Here is a 17,716-nt window from a genome sequence, read left to right as displayed (position 1 = left end):
TTGAAGCCCTGTAGTATCAGTAGTTATTTTACTACATGTTTGCTCTTTTGGCGCTGGCAGTGTTACTTTCCTCTCCCAGATTACCAGCCCCGCCACGTGGAGGCAAGAGCAGTGCCACTTAGTGACCAAGCAGCTACTGTGTTAGGTTAGTAAAAGTGAGATTAAGAGAAAAAATAAGAAAGACGAGCTTCTTTCCTGTGTCTTCACACTTACTGATTGTAAGTCAAAGAGCTGTTTCACAAAAAATGAAAGGAAGTTAACGATAAAAATTAAAGAAACTGGTATATTTTTTCTAACTCTATATGGTTAAAGATGCATTGCAGGATCATCTAGACAAGACTGCAGTGATAGTTAAGACACAGCATGGGTTTGTTAAAGGACCAATTTGATTGAATACTATGATACGCTGACTGACCAATTTGATTGGATATTATGATATGGTCACAAAGGAACAGAATGCTAAAAATAATTTTGATATCATACGCTTGGATTTCAGGAAAGCTTTTGATACTGTTGCACATGGAAGACTGCTGTACAAATTGGAGAGGTATGGTATTAAGGGTAAGTTGCTACAATGAATAAAGGGATGGTTGAGTGGGAGATGACAGAGAGTGGTAATCAATGGACACTGCTCTTCGTGGAAAAATGTTATTAACGGAGTTTCCCAGGGTTCAGTGTTGGGCCCCATTGTTGTTTTGTATATTTCTCATTGATATTGATGAAGGTATATTAGGTTTAATGTCCAAATTTGCAGATGATAAAAAGGTTGGCAGGGTTGTTAATGACATAAAGACAGTATGCTACTCCAACTGGATCTGGATAAGTTGGGCAAATAGGCTGAGAAGTGGAAACTGAAGTTTAACATTGACAAATACAAAGTACTGCATATGGGTAGCAATAACCGAAGAGAAATGTACCAACTGTGTGGTACCACACTCAGGGAAGTGGAAAGTGAAAAGGACCTGGGGGTAATTGTGCAGTCAAATATGAAGTTTGCTGAGCAGTGCAGATGGGCTGCTCGGGCAGGTCATGGAGTCTTGTCAATAATATCTAGGAATTTTGATAGCAGGGACAGGGAGGTGATTATCCTGTTATATAAGGCAATGGTCAGGCCACGACTAGAGTACTGTGAACAGGTCTGGAGGCCTTATTTTAGGAAGGATGTAGAGTTGCTAGAACGAGTACAAAGAAGGGTAACAAGATTGGTGAGGGGAACAAGGGGGTGCTCTTATCAAGAAAGGCTTAAGTTCTGCAAATTGCAGCATCTGGAGACTAGACACCTGCGAGGTAAGCTGATTGAGGTGTATAAGGCCTTGAACCGGTTGAGAAGGCTCAATTTTGACGGGATTCTTCTTCTTGCTCAGATTTCGAACCCGAGGGGGCATAAATTCAAATTGAGGAAAAACAGTTGTCAAATAGATGTGCGGAAATTTGCCTTTAGCCAGTGGGTGGTTGATTGCAGGAACAAACTTCCACCTGTTGTTGTGGAAGTTGATAGCTTAAATAAATTCAATGAGAAACTGGACAAACTTTTAGAGGGAATGAATGTGCGAAATTTTTTTTTTTTTTTGGCTGATGCTAGATAAGCTTGCTTTCTTGCATAACATGCCTCTGCTACTATGTTAGGCCACTATGAGCCCAGATTATATCCTTGACCTGTCATGGAAGTAGCTTCATAAGATGAAAACAGAATATGTAATGATATTCTTTACAAAGACACATTAATATGTACAAATATGCACAGCAGCTGCAGCAAAAGAGGGACTTAACTGAAAGCTAATTACTTTAGTTAGATGTCATTATTTGTAACCTTAACATTCTGTTGGTCTGAGCTAACTCAATGATCATTACAGAGTTTATTTAACATACATTTGCTGACATGTATATGAATCAAATGCAGTCAAGTCATGTGCTATCATTATTAAGTTGGTCATAAATGATGTAAAAGTAAAAGCACATGAAATTAATAACTTCTGGATGCTGGTGCACTGACTGAACTCTGCACTATTTGCAATGCTTGGTTTTGCTTATCATCAATACTGTTATGTAAGGATGTGGTACAGTTTTATTTGTTCTTTGCTTTTGTTGAGGTTAGTTTATGTAGACAAAATAAACTTTTGATAAACTTTCGAGGTTTGCTTTGATTTACAGCTAAGCCCAAAAGTAACTGTTTGCTTTTAGCTACGAATTACAGCCCTTTACTTTTCAACCATTATTTATTTTTAGGCAGATATTAAAAAAGTTACTTCTCAACATTTCAAAAATTATGGTATGCAAGATATACTCATGGCTATAAATGATTCTAGAACTAGGGGCCATAAATTCAAGTTATGGGGAAAGAAGCTTAGATTGGATTGCAGGAAGTTTTATTTTAGCCAGCGAGTTATAATTTACTGGAATAAGTTACCTGCATGGGTGGTTGAGGCTGATAGTTTGGAGAAATTCAAAGGTCAGGAGGGAAATGTATATTTTGTTTATTTAATTTTCTTTTATTATTTTACTACTACTATTTTTTTTTTTGGGCTGGTGCAGCATAAGCCCTATGCTTCCTTGCACCATATGGCCATTATTAATACTCTATTAAATATAACAGAGTATTAGTATTAGTAACAGCAGCTAACATGTTAATATAAAACTCATGTTGCCCAGATGCAAATTAAATTATGGTGGTAGATAATTTTAGAATACATACCTGCTTTGACTAATGAAAACAAGGCATCTCCCCAGAAAAGCACACATTGATCAGATTCACACTAGTCAAGTAATTTTTATCCCCACGAGCACAACATTATAATGTGCATATTGGGGGGGAGACAATTAGAAAATGGGCTTGCAAACAGCAAATTATAACGAAAAGAGTACAATAAAGACGTGGAAATGCAAATCTAAAGAAAGATTTAACAACATGAAATACATATAAAATAGCTTTAAAACTTACCTCTAAAGATATAACTATAAAAGATTGCTTTAATCCTCTAGCCCAGAAGTTCGCAACCCTTAACTGACTGGGAATAATCCCTAAACATGTCAATGCTATTTAGGTCAAAGTTTAGTTACTTCCAGACTTATCAATACTGTTTATTTAAAATTTGATTTTAAAACTTTACCATGTTTTGACAAACTTTCAAACATGTGTGTGTGGGGGGGGGGGAGATGATGATGGTCGGGGGACATTGCCACAGCCTACACTTACTAAAGGATGGAGGTAATAAATAAAAGAGTTATTTAAATTATTACAGATGAGAGAAATCCACTTGGCATATAAAAATAATGATGCAAGTTTTTTTTTCTTAGTTGTTAGTGCATCGGCTTCTGTGGCCCTAATGCACCTCCCAAAGTTTTTTAATTTATTACTCTGATCCAAGCCTGAGGTGGGATTACATCCACCATAATAGCAGAATAAAAAATAAAAAATAGTTAAACACAAAGAGGTATAAAAAGTAGATATGAAAAGGAAAAGTTGTTAGTTGAAGAAGAGATGTACTAAATACTGTTTCTGAATTTGTTTCTTTGAACTAACAAATATTAAAATCTTTAGTAGTACAGGTAACCCTCTTATAACATGGTAGTTAGGTTCCTATAAAATGTAGTGCGAAACCGTGTTATACAGGACTAAGAACCAGTACAAAAAGGGGGGGGGGGGTTACATTCCAAGAGCTAACAAAAATACACCATTCTAGATTTCCTGTATCTTCTGCTCTCTTTAAAATATCATTAATCTGGGTTTGTTTGCTTTTGCTTGATAGATCTTTGTAATTTCATCTTATGTAAATAAACATTTTTGAGGCTCCCTTTTGAACTTTAGGCTCCTTTCAGTCGAAGAATCTGAATTCAAAAAATAAGATTCTAATTGCTCGGCTAACTTTATGCCTTTCCGTATACTTTTTAGCGTAAAATTTGGAACTTAAGAATTTTCATCTGCACCATCATCCTCTGAATTGATTTGATTTGCCTCTAATACCATTTCCACCAAATCTGTTTCGCCAGCCTCTTTTTCTACTAGTAATCCTTGAACATCTTCAGTAATAATTTTTCATTTTTTTAGGAACATCAAGCGACTAAGGCTTTTTAGGAACATCACCTACTAAGGCTATGTTGCACTGTGTGTGTGTGTTCTGAGGTAGATTTTCTATTTTTCTGGGAGAAAAAACCATGCTACCCTCACCTGAGACTGACTAACTCAACGACGCTAGGAAAAAGACCCATAAAAATTCCTCCCACCATCGACAGGATTCCAACTTAGGTCTTTTCCATCCGGTGTGGGGATGACAGCGATTCTACCAACTGTGCTACCCACGGGGGCTTCAGTAGTCATATAATCAAAACCTTCCACTCCTACCGACGTAGCAAGTTCTACTATCGCACGGATTCCGTTTTCTGTCAGTTAGACCATGGCCATAGAAAGAAGTTCATAAAATCAACTATACATTTTTCCAACACACATTTATACAATCAAAAAATGTTTCCATGCCTCCATCACTTCAATTTTGCATCAATTCAATTTGGAATCAATTTTTTCCAAAATCAATTGTAATAGGTGGTAGGAACATTACTTCAATGTTTGGATGACTTAAATCTTTTAGATGGCCTCGCACATTATCCAATAATAATAAAACTTTGAAATCTAGATTTTTCCACAAGTTCAATAGTACAGAACACACTGATTTCCCAATAATTTTTTTTTTTTTTTTTTTTTGCATAACGATTAGCGAGCCAAAAGTGGGGATTCACAAAAAAAGAATGGAAATGTTGAAAAATTACATCCACCATAATAGCAGAGTTTCCCCACACAAAAGCTCAAAAATACCATGGTATGCGAGGTTGCCACAATTCCTTAACCGTGTTCGAGCGAAACTGTGTTATATAAATACCATGTTGTGCAAGAATTTCCACACCTTATCAATCATATAGAGCAAAACCATGTTGTAGAAGTTGTGTTATACGAGGGTTGCTTGTAATTATATTATATCAGTGATACTTTCACTGAATGTGATTTAACTTAACCTGATACAAGTGATGTTACTTTTAAGAGGTTGTAAGATATGACATTGTTCCCAAAATGTGATTTTTCTAAACTGCTATTCTTTAACCCAATTTCTCATACAGCCTGAAGAATTTATAGATTATGATTTTATTATCTATTACCAAGAAAAAAATTAAGCAAGAACAGTAAAAGAAAATTTTGTTCAGAAAATTAGAAACATTCCATTCAGAAAAATGTAATTGCACATGTATACAATTTCTAAGAAACTTAAGACTCACCAAGAATATTGAATTTTTATTCATTCGTAGTGTCTAAGTAATTTATTTTCAAACTGATAACGCTCTTCATTAGTTATATAAAATAAATATTTTTTCTAAGCATATCAATTTTCAAATTCTTTGACATTTTCATAACTGAAATTTGTATTTTCTATAAAAAATCACTTACTTGCTCTGTAAGAGTTGCATCCTTTTCTAGAAACTGAACTACACAATAGGCTAGCTGAAAATGAAATAATAAAATTTCAAGTATCATATAAGTTAAGCAATCTCATTGATAAGTAACAAACACATAAAGAAAAACATAATAGGGAAGTGGCTAAATTCAATTGAAAAAAGTTTTAACAAATGTTTAAGGCAAATTAGCAAAACTTTGCCCTAAGAAACAAGTTCATGAAATCATTGAATTAGTGGCAGAAGATAGAGGAAAGAACTGAGGAGTAAGGATGATTTAACACCAAAGCAAACTTTGCCAAAAAAAAGTATTACCAATTAGGCAACAAGGTACCATATGATGATTTTATAAAATCAACTATACACAGAAAAGTCCAGGCCTACCTTTTTTGCAAATGAATATCCTACCATAAGCCACTTACAAATGACAAATTACCTATGTTATCAGGAGGAATAATGCACTGCTCACTGCATGATCTCAGCATTACAGTATCTAATACACAACATACAGGAATAATATTCCAAATACAATACCAACGGACAATGAAATAACCTTTTATACTGCTGGTCAGTTCACTGAAAAGCATGACAGACCGAAATGGATGTCAGATGAACTAATGAGACACTTGGCAGAGAAGAAAAATGCATGGGATGCTTATACATTATCAAGTGATATAGAAGCCTATGGTAGTTATAATCTAGTCTGCAATCAAGACATGAAGGATGTAAGCAAGCCAGAGCAGAATATGAGAAATCCATTGGAAAAGAATGCAAATAAAAGCAGCAGACTTTGCTACTTATGTAAATACAAGAAGGAAGGGGATAAATCACATTGGTCCAATTGATATCAATGGTTCCACAGTGAATGATCCTGCTCAGGTTGCTGACAAACTCAATAAGTATTTTGCATCTACATTCACACATTCTTTAGGAAAGTGGATGCCACAAATTTATCAAGCTCTAACAGGAAGCTAAGTGATTTTGTAATAACCAGGGGAAAAGTGGTAGAGAAATTGTTGAAGCTAAACATAAGCAAGGCATCTAGGGTGGATGGATCTATCCAGTTTTATAAAGGGAGGCAGCAAAGGAAGTAAGAAAAGTAAGAATGATTTTGTAATAACTGACAGGAAAGTAGAAGTGAAATTGCTGAAGTTAAAAATAAGAAAGGCACCTGGAGTGGATGGGGTGTATCCAATTATATTAAGGGAAGCAGTAAAGGAAGCAAACAAACCATTAGCAATAATCATGAGAGCATTCGTGGATTTAGGGATGGCTCCCAGGAACTAGAGATGTGCAAACATATCTCCAATTTACAAAGTGCTACATGAGTAATTACAGACCTGTTAGTTTAAAACTTCTGTACTGGAGAAAATAATGGTTGTTCTTTGGTTTTTAGGAGCATTAGCAACTAAGGCCATATTGCTCCGGGGATATGCGGTGGTCATTCCCTGACCTTTCCACATCCTCTGTATTTGGTGGTCACGGGCTCGAACCCCAGTCTAATCAAGAAGCGTGTGCTACGTACTGCTGCCCTGCCCACCTGGCTACGGAGGTGCCTAGAAAATAATGGAGTCACTGGTTAAAGAATCATTGTAGGATCATCTAGACAAGATTGCAGTTATAGTTCAGACACATCATGGGTTTGTTAATGGGAAATCTTATTGGACCAATTTAATTAGCTATTACGATGTCATCACAAAGGAACTGGATGCAAAAAATAATTTTGATAAAATCATACACTTGGATTTCCGGAAAGCTTTTGATACTATTGCACATAAAAGACTGCTGTACAAATTGAAGCAGTTTGCCATTAAGGCAATTTGTTGCTAAATGGATGGTTGAGTGGAAGAAGACAGAGTGATAATCAGCGGACACTGCTTTTAACGTTATTAGTTGAGTATCACGGGGTTTGGTGCTGGGCCCATCGTTGCTTTCTATATTTATTAATGTTGATGAAGGCATATCAGGCTTAATGTAAAAGTTTGCAAATGTTACAAAGGTTGGCAAGTTGGTTTATGACAGTAATGATGGTATGCTACTGTAACAGGATCTAGAAAAATTAGGCTGATGGGCTGAGAAATGGCAATTGAAGATTAACCTTGACAAATGCAAAGTACTGCATATGAGTAGCAGTAACCCCAGAGCAACGTACTATCTGTGGGGAAAACACACAGGGCAGTAGAAATTGATAAAGACCTGGGGATAATTGTGCAGTCAGATATGAAATTCTCTGTGCAGTGTTGACAGGCTGCCAGGACAGCTCATGTGGTTTGGCCAATGATGTACAAGAATTTTGCCTGGCAGAGAGAACAGTCGTGCACAGATCACGACTCAAGGGGGTTTCCTTGATGGATGTTTCGAAGCTTGAAAATTTTTTGGGACACTGAATTCCGAGTGACCAAAAAATTTTTGTGTGTGCCAAGTTGTGCACATGTGCCATAGGTTCAGCACCCCTAGTATAAGGCAATGATCAGGCTACATCTTGAGTACTCCACAAAGGTCTGGATCTAATGGGGATCAAAAGGCAACAAAAGTAATTACAGACCTGTTAGTTTAATTTCATTTTCAGGAAAAAATAATGGAGTCACTAGTTAAAGTAATGCAGGACCATCTAGACAGGATTGCAGTTATACTTCAGACACAGCATCATCAATATCACTGATAAATATACAAAACAACAATGGGCCTAACACCAAACCCTGAGGGACTCCACTAATATTAGTCAATGAAGAGCAGTGTCCATTGATTACCACTTTGTCTTCTCCCACTCAACAATCCTTTTATCCATTGTAGCAACTTGCCCTTAATGCCCTACTGCTCCAATTTGTACAGTAGTCTTCCATGTGCAATGGTATCAAAAGCTTTCCTGAAATTCGAGTATTTGAAATCAAAATTATTTTTTGCATCCAGTTCCTTTGTGACCACATCACAGTATCCAATCAAACTGGTCAGACCAGACTTCCCCTTAACAAACCTATGCTGCGTCTGAACTATAACTGCAATCTTGTCGAGATGATCCTGCAGTTCTTTAACCAGTGACGCCATTATTTTCCCCGGAACACAAGTTAAACTAACAGGTCTGTAATTACTCATGCCACTGTTTGATTCTCCTCTGTGAATTGGGGATACATTTGCACATCTCCAGTCCGTGGGGACCTCCCTGAGTCCGAGAATGCTCTCATAATTATGGCTAAGGGTTTGCTTACTTCCTTTGTTGCCTCCTTTAATATAACTGGATAGATCCCATCCACCCCCAGGTGCCTTTCTTATGTTTAACTTCAACAATTCTCCTCCACTTTGCTCTCTTGGTTTTTACATAATCATTTGGCTCCCGGTTATAGTTTAACGAGCTTCTATTCTTGACTTTCCTACAGAATTCGTGTACGAATGTAGATGCAAAATACTCGTTCAGTTTGTCAGCTATCTGAGCAGGAATCATCAACAGCTGACCCATCGATATCAAGTGGACCAACCTGATTCACCCCCGTACTTCTAGAATTTATATAAGTAAATAAGTCTTGTTTTTCCTTGCATCCTTTCCCAAAGAATTTTCATAATCTACCTTCGCTTGCCTAACATCCTTTGTTACTTGATTACTGGCTTCTGTGTCACCTGATATTTTATATGCCTCCCATGCATTTTTATTCTCTGCCAGGAGTCTCATTAGTTCATCTGACATCCATTAGGCTTAAACCTCGAATAGTGTTTCTTAGTTAGTATGGAAAGCCTAGTAGCTCCCAAGGTCAATTCCTTGAATGTTTCCAATTTAGAATTTGCTGTTGGCAACATCATCGGTTGGTTGTTGTTGTTATTTGGTTTTTAGGAGCATTAGCAACTAAGGCCATATTGCTCCGGGGATATGCGGTGGTCATTCCCTGAACTTTCCACATCCTCCGTATTTGGTGGGCAGGGATCAAACCCCGGTCTAATCAAGAAGCGTGTGCTGTGCACTGCTGCTCCTGTCCACCTGGCTACAGAGGTGCCTCATCGGTTGGTCCCACTGTATAGAATTTAAAAACTGTCTGAGACCACTGTAGTCACATAAAGGTGACTACAGTGGTCTCAGACAAAGCAAAAACCCTTCCCTTTACTCCTGAACAAAAATTTAAACAAAAACCAAATGACACAATGTAAAGGGAACAAATTACTGGTAGAAAGATTAAGAATGGAATGCAAGGTTAAGTTAAGGATACAAATCATGTATTCTGAAATAATTTGGATACATGATAGCAATTCATAGTTTTGAAGCATATATATTTACCATAGATCTCTCTCTCTCTCTCCCCCTCCCTCCCTCTCTCCAACCAATGACAGGATTCCACAAAACCCACAAAAAGTTCAGCAATTGAGAATACTCTGAGGTAGGGCTTTACCTAGCTACCTGCATTGTTTAGCCTTTACTAATCCAACCATCACAAAATGGTCTTTAGTAAATATATCCAAATTAACTCCACCTACTTAATTGCTGGAACAAACTTCCATCTGTCATTGTGAAAGTTGATAGGTTAAATAAATTTAAGGAGGAACTGGACAAATATTTAGAGGGGATTGTTTTGTAAAATTTTTTTTTTTTTTTTTTTTTGGCTGATGCTGCATAAGCTCATACGCTTGCTTTCTTGCATCACATGCCACTACTACTAATGCATAAGTAGGAAATGACATTACTGAATACAGATTTTTAACCCTGCTGTTCTCCTTGGGTCTATTTGAGTTGAAATAGAATTGAATCCTCAGGAACTACTTTTTTTTAAAAAATATTTTTCTCTAATATTTAATGGCTTTGTGTGTGTGTGTGTGTGTGTGTGTGTGTGTGTGTGTGTGTGTGTGTGTGTGTGTGTGTGTGTGTAATCAAATAAAATTAAAATGCAAGAACCTTAAGTGAACCTAAAGAGAAGCGCACATTACCACTCTCTGTCGTCTCCCACTCAACCATCCTTTTATCCATTGTAGCAACTTACCATTAATACCATTACCCTTTACAAAGCCATACTTTATCAAATCAAAATTGTTGAATGTGCTCCTTGGGTCAAGATGAGCTGAATTTTTATCACCACTGGGGCAATGATGATAAAAATGAAAGGTTTTCTTTCTTCTTTTTTTTTCTTTTTTTTTTATGAAAACACCAAACACGAGAGGTATTACAACCTATAGTACTTAGTACTGTGCTTGGGTTGGAGGTTGAGAAGACGAGAGAAGATATTTGTTGACGTTAGACTTTAACTTCTGAAGGCTAATTTTCAGGAAGTGCGTACGAAGGAAGGTTGTTCCAGAAAACGGCAGTTGAATGAATAAACGAGGAAGATGAAAAGTTAGTTCTGTGAGTTGGAAGTTGACAGTAAATGGATGTTGGCTGGTGGCAGCATGCGTTCGGACTGTTTTGAAAGAGAGACCGGAAATTATAGAAGCCAATTCAGAAGAACAGTGCCCATGGAAGTATCTGTAGAAAAGGCATGCAGCAGAAACAGTATGTCTGTGAGACAGTGAGTGGAGAGACTCTGTTAGAGATGAGTCATTAATTAACCTAATTTGCCCTCTTCTGAATGGAATCTAGAAGCCTGAGAGAGGTTTTGAGGGCACCGCCCCAGATGTGGGAACAATATTCCCTGGTAGGGCGGATTTGCGATTTGTACAGAGTGAAGAGCTGTTTTCAGAAGAAAAGTAATACCGAGAGCAAAAGACAAAAAAAATATTTTTTTAGATACAGAGGAAGCAATATTTGTAATGTGATGGTGCCAAGAGAGATTAGAAGTCAGAATAATCTCCAAAAGAGATATATCATCTTGTCTAGAAATTGGAGTGTCACCAAAGGTAAGCATAGTAGCATAAGAATCCTTTTTAGAGGTAATAGTAATCGTGGCGTGTGATGTGAGAAAGCAAGCATATGAGCTTATGTAGCATCAGCCAAAAAAAAAAAAAAAAAAAAAATTCACACAACTATTCCCTCTAAATAATGTCCAGTTCCTCCTTAAATTTATTTAACCTATCAACATCCACAACAAGAGATGGAAGTTTGTTCCAGCAATTAACCACCAGCTGGCTAAAGGCAAATTTCCACACATCCATTCTTCAGCTGTCTTTCCTCAATTTGAATTTATGCCCCTTAGGTTCATAATCTGAACAAGCGGAAGAATATCACCACAATACAGCGTGCTCAACCATTTCAAGGCCTTATACACCTCAATCAGATCACTTCGCAGGTTCCTAGTCTCCAGCCGCTGCAACTTGCAGAACTTAAGCCTTTCTTGGTAAGAGGATCCCTTCATTACACTCACCAACCTTGTTGCCTTTCTATGTACATGCTCAAACAAATCTACATCCTTCTTAAAATGAGCCCTCCAGTCCTGTATGCAGTACTCAACGCATGGCCTGACCATTACCTTATACAGAGGGACAATCACCTCCTTTTCTCTGCTAGCAAAATTTCTGTATATCAATGACAAAACCCCATGACCTGCTCTGGCAGCCTGTCTGCCTTGCTCAGAAAACTTCATATCTGACTGCACAATTACTCCCAGGTCTTTTTCATTTTCTACTACCCTAAGTGTAGTACCACACAGTTGGTACATTACTCTGGGGTTACTTCTACCCATATGCAGTACTTTGCATTTTTCAATGTTAAACTTCAGTTGCCACTTCTCAGCCCATCTTCCCAAATTTTCTAGATCCTCTTGCAGTAGCACACTGCCATTACTGTCATTAACAACCCTGCCAACCTTTGTATCATCTGTAAATTTCGACACTAAGCCTGATACACCTTCATCAATATCATTGATAAATACACAAAACAACAGTGGACCCAACACAGAACCCTGTGGGACTCCACTAATAACATTAGTCCACGAAGAGCAGCGCACATTACCAATCTCTGTTGTCTCCCACTCAACCATCCTTTTATCCATTGTAACAACTTACCCTTAATACCATTCTGCTCCAATTTGTACAGTAGTCTTCCATGCACAACAGTGTCCAAAGCTTTCCTGAAATCCAAGTATACAATATCAAAATCATTTTTTGCATCCAGTTCCTTTGTAACCACATCATAATATCCAATCAATTTTGTCAGACAAGACTTTCTGCATTGCTGCAGTCTTGTCTAGATGATCCTGCAATGCATCTTTAACAAGACTCCATTATTTTACCCGGAACAGAAGTTAAACTAACTGGTCTGTAATTACTCGAGTCACCTTTGACTCCCCCCTTTGTGAACTGGGGATACATTTGCACATTTCCAGTCCGTGGGGACTTCCCCTGTGTCCAAGAATACGCTCATAATTATGACTAAGAGTTTGCTTAGTTCCTTTGCCGCCTCCTTTAATATAACTGGATAGATCCCATCTACCCCAGGTACCTTTCTTATGTTTAACTTTAACAATTTCTCCTTCACTTTGCTCTCAGTTATTACAAAATCATTAAGCACCCTGATACAATTTGATAACCTTCTGGCATTTTCAATCCTTAATAACTCCTCATGTGTGAATGCAGATGCAAAATACTCATTGTTTGCTTGCTATCTCAGCAGGATCATCAACAGTTGAATCATCGATATCAAGTGGACCAATCTGATTCATCCTCTTCCTTTTAGAGTTTATATAAGTAAAGAAATCCTTGCTGTTTTTCTTAGCATCTTTGCCAAAGATTTCTCATAATCTGCATTCGCTTGCCTAACCTCCTTTGTGACTTGATTACAGACTAGATTATATCTGCCATAGGCATCTGTGTCACCTGATAATTTATATACACCCCATGCATTTTTCTTCTCTGTCACGAGTCTCATTAGACAACCATTTAAGACTAAACCTTGAACAGTATTTTTTTTAATAGGTATGAAATGTTTAGTATCTTCCACGATTAATTCTTTAAATTCTTCCAACTTAGAATTTACTGTTGGCAACATCATCAATTGATCCCCACTGTACAGAATTTAAAAACTGTCTGAAACCACTGTAGTCACCTTTACGGAAGCAAAAACCCCTTCCTTTAACCCTGATGGTAATTATACTTTTAAGTAAATCCCACGTCAGTGCAATGTGATCACTGCCACCTAGTGGTTCCTTTATCTACAAATTCTTAATACACGAATGATCACTGCTCATAACCAGTTCAAGAGTATTACCCTCTCTGGTTGCCTCTCGAACATGCTTCTGCAGAAAACAATCATCCAATAAATCTACAAAGGTCTTACTAGTGTGTGAGTGACCAACCCACAAGTTCCAGTCAATATCTGACAATAATGGTAGGTATAAGACAAGACAGTTTTAGAAGGATTGAAATAAACTAAGTTGTCTTTGTCACACTGGAGAATTATCTGGAGATCGGCATTTGGCATAAAGGTCTTGTTTAGAAGACCTTCATGCCAAACACAATCAAAAATCTGGTGAGATGTCAAGAGCAACTGCTTGTGTTTCAACGAACTTTTCCACTGAATTTGTCCATAAATGGGTAACATAAGCCAGAATATCACCAGTGGATCGACACTAATGGAATCCACACTGGCGATTGTTGATCAGACTGAATAGGTAGTTTAAGAGTTGGCAGTTAATTGATTTCTCCATTACTTTAGAAAGAGTAGAAGTAATTGCAATGGGACGATAATTGGATGGGAAGGATTTGTCACCCTTTTTAGGAACTGGCTGGATATGAGCAAATTTCCAAGCAGAAGAAAAATACCTTTGGAATAAGAAAGTGAAAAAAAGGTGGCAAAGAACAGGAGTAAGATCAGGAGCACAGGTTTTGAGAACAAGTGGAGACATACCAGTGGGACCTGGATCTGGAGCTTTCTTAGCATCAAGATTCGTCAAAATCCTTCTGACATCCCTTTGAAGGAAGACCACAGGAGGCACTGAATGGAGCATGTTGGGAATGGTGAGAGATGTTCTACCAAGATCATTAATACACAAACTGGAAAAAAATGGGATGCCAGCAAGTCAGCTTTATCCTTGGCTGAAGTGACAACAGAACCATCTGGTTTTGATAGAGGTGGGAGCAGAGATGGGCAAAAGTTGCGGCCAATAGCTTTGGCAAGAGACCGGAATGCTCAGATACCATTAGGGCAAGAAGCAAGTTTTCTACTCTTGGCCTGTTCAAACTCTAGTTTGGACTGATTAATAACTGCTTTACAATTGTTGCGAGCTTTGGAGTAGGCAGAAAATGAAACTGAAGAATTGGAAACAAGCCAATTGTGATATACAACATCCTTCTCCTGAACGGCCTTAGCACATTTATTGGAAAAACAAGGTTTAGATAAAGGATGAGATTTTGAAGTGGAGTGTGGGATAAAAGATTCCATTCCTACAAGAATAACTTCGCTGACACGATCTGAGCCAACGTTGACATCAGAAGTTTTGAAACGTTAGTCTGATCAAGGAAAAGAAATCTCGCAGATCATCCCATTTTGCATTCTTGTAATGCCAAACAACCCAAGGTTGGGAATAGCCGCCATGAGATAAAGGCTCCTTTGGAGAAGAGACAATTACCAAATTATGATCTCAAGTGCCTAAAGTACCACTCACTTCGACCGTGTACTTAGATGGGTTGTTTGTGAGAAAAAGATCAAGCGTGTTGGCTGTATGGTTATGATCATCTGGTATTCTTGTCGGTAAATGAACAATCTGTGCAAGGTCACTAGTAATTGCAAAAGCATCTCGACCAGCTGGGTCGGTGTGACTAGAAAATGGAAGCCAGCTGGAGGAGTAGTAGCATGTGATGCAAGAAAGCAAATGTATGAGCTTATGCAGCATCGGCCAACAAAAAAAAAAAAAAAAAAAAAAAAAATATCACACCATTCCCTCCAAATGCCTGTCCAGTTCCTCCTTAAATTTATTCAACCTATCAACTTCCACAACGACAGATGGAAGTTTGTTCCAGCAATTAACCACCCGTTGGCTAAAGGCAAATTTCCGCACATCTATTCTACATCTGTCTTTTCTTAATTTGAATTTATGCCACCTTAGGTTCGTAATCTGAACAAGTGGAAGGATCCCATCAGAATTCAGCGTGCTCAACCCATTCAAGGCCTTATATACCTCAATCAGATCACCGTGCAGGTGCCTAGTCTCCAGCTACTGCAATTTGCAGAACTTGAGCCTCTCTTGGTAAGAGGATCCCTTCATTGTGAACATTAAAATCACCAAGGAAAATTACCTCACTGTTAGGAAAGTTGGACTGGAGAAAGTCAAGTTGCAAAGAGAGGAAGTCGAAGAGCTCCAAGTGATTGGTGGAGTTGGGAGAACGGTAAAGAGAACAGATGAATTTGGCACAATGAGGTAGAGAGATTTTAAGTCAGAGAAGATTGAAAAGAGGAGATTCCAAATTACGAAGTCTCTAGGGAATATCAGAACGGATATATGCACAGTACCACCTTTGAGGCGAAAGGAATCATACAGCGAATAATTTGGGCATCTGAGATGAGCAGTAGTTGAATCAACCGAAAACAGATTTTGCCAGAAAAAGTACATGGGGTTTGGCAGACTGCAAGTGGAAATGAACATCGTTGAGATTAGAACTGAGACTACGTATATTTGTGAAATGAATTACGAAGTGTTTTTGGGCGGTTTAGATCTTTTCGCAGATAAGCTTACTCTGTTAGTTTGAAAATTCATGGTGTATTCAACAGTAAGAAAAAGTGAGGGGAACATGCTGTATGAAGTACCAGTGACGAGAGTGAAGACTGGGCACACATTCTATATGAACGTATAATATATGACATCCCCAGAACAGAGCTAATAGCACAGCTTGGCCCCCTTCCCAGGGGAGAAGAATATCTGTTCATCATAGAGGAGGAAAATTATAAAGCCTTTACATCTTTCACACCAAGTATTCAAAATGCACAGAACAATCCAAAGAATGGCAATTCAATTCCCCAGCAATTAAACAATCAATAGTTAAAATTGCCCAATTTTCCCACCACACCTAGACAATTACTTAAAAACTGTCAGCATAGCAGTATTCTGTGCCCTGAAAAAAACTTGACATGACAAAACTTCCTACCCTGCCATGCGTAGGAACCTAGGGCTCCACACCAAATAAATAACTATGTAGGTAAGGGAGATGTACAGGCAGCCAGGGAAGCAGATTTGCTGGGGAAAAAAAAAAGTAAACTGGTAGCAAGGGGATGCAATATAGAATGAAAGAAGAATGAATGAATGAGAATGAAAGACAGAATGAATAGGTTGGGCACTGAGCGAACTAGGAATTATGGTAAAAGGGAATAAATGGCAGTTTTGGTGAAAGAGTGACCTAGGATGAGAGAAAGAGAGAGTGAATGGAATGAGTGGAAGAACAAATAATTGGTCGAAAGAATACAAAGTTAAAAATAACTTACACTACTTTATATATACTAACAAACATTTACTAACCACATAAACACTATCACTGCACTCCCCCATGGCCTGCACCACAACTGAAGATTAACAGTAAGTTGAGATGCCCAGAGAGTGCAGTGCAGAAAGCAAATAAATGAAATGAGCTAGAAGAATGAATGAAAGTGTAAGTTTGTGAGAAAAAGAACACAAACCATAAATGTTACAGTTAAGTACACACTAACCCTAGTTTTAATTAGTATTTAAATTTACATTACACATCATTGCATTCCCCCCCTGGCGTGAGAAATAGATGAATGTGAGTGGAAAAAAAAAAAAAAAATACATACATATATATACATACATACATATATATATATAAAACTTGGGGGGGGGGGGGGGGATTATAAAATAAGAAAAAAGTAATAAAAAAAATAATGATGCAAGTAGAGTGAGAATGCAGATTATGAATGAAGTAAATGTGTGTATCTCCCACCCACCCCTAGCCTGGTGGGTTTCCACTGCCAGCTAACATATCCCACTCCCAGAATGGGATGGGCAGCTTGACCTTCTTACTGGATTCGACACTACATGGACATGACAACCATCACCAACAAAGACATACTGCGGCTTTGCTGCCGACACGCCACTGGAAATCTGAACTGGGTACTCTAACCCGGTTCCCTTTAAAACCCCATCCCAAGGCAGGGGAGGGAGGAGACAGGTCTCTGTCTCTCCCCCGCTGCCTCCCCCATACTTCGCTTGGTGGAGCACGTCTCCACTGACCTCTTTGGGGATGCCTCTCCCTTCTCTCACTAAACCAACTAAGTACATCCCTTAACAATGCCACCAAATTCTAATCAACGTCTAAACTCTACCAGTTTCGTGTAAATCTCTAAGACAACCAACACTATCTTTTATCTAGCTTATAGCCTCACATGTCTAAATTTCATAACATCAAAATTTTGCCCAACCTATTAGGC

At 38.1% G+C, this 17,716-nt stretch overlaps 1 protein-coding gene across 4 annotated transcripts in view; it reads right to left on the bottom strand.

Annotated features, from left to right (window-relative positions):
* The window catches only part of LOC150088662 (serine/threonine-protein phosphatase 2A 56 kDa regulatory subunit epsilon isoform-like), a 258,149-nt gene that overhangs the window by 61,628 nt on the left and 178,805 nt on the right, over window positions 1–17,716 (bottom strand). For all 4 annotated transcript variants that reach the window (XM_090369609.1, XM_090369608.1, XM_090369611.1 and 1 more), the window contains exon 8: window positions 5,432–5,485. In XM_090369609.1, the coding sequence (XP_090225735.1) occupies window positions 5,432–5,485 (54 nt within the window). The remainder of the gene's footprint in view (window positions 1–5,431; window positions 5,486–17,716) is intronic.

The sequence above is a fragment of the Mastigoproctus giganteus genome, chromosome 3 (assembly GCF_048544385.1).
Source record: "Mastigoproctus giganteus isolate SK-2022 chromosome 3, ASM4854438v1, whole genome shotgun sequence".
In the NCBI taxonomy this organism is placed as follows: Eukaryota; Metazoa; Arthropoda; class Arachnida; order Uropygi; family Thelyphonidae; genus Mastigoproctus; species Mastigoproctus giganteus.
Note: the sequence above shows the minus strand (reverse complement) of the source record. Positions and strands in the feature narration are given on the sequence as shown.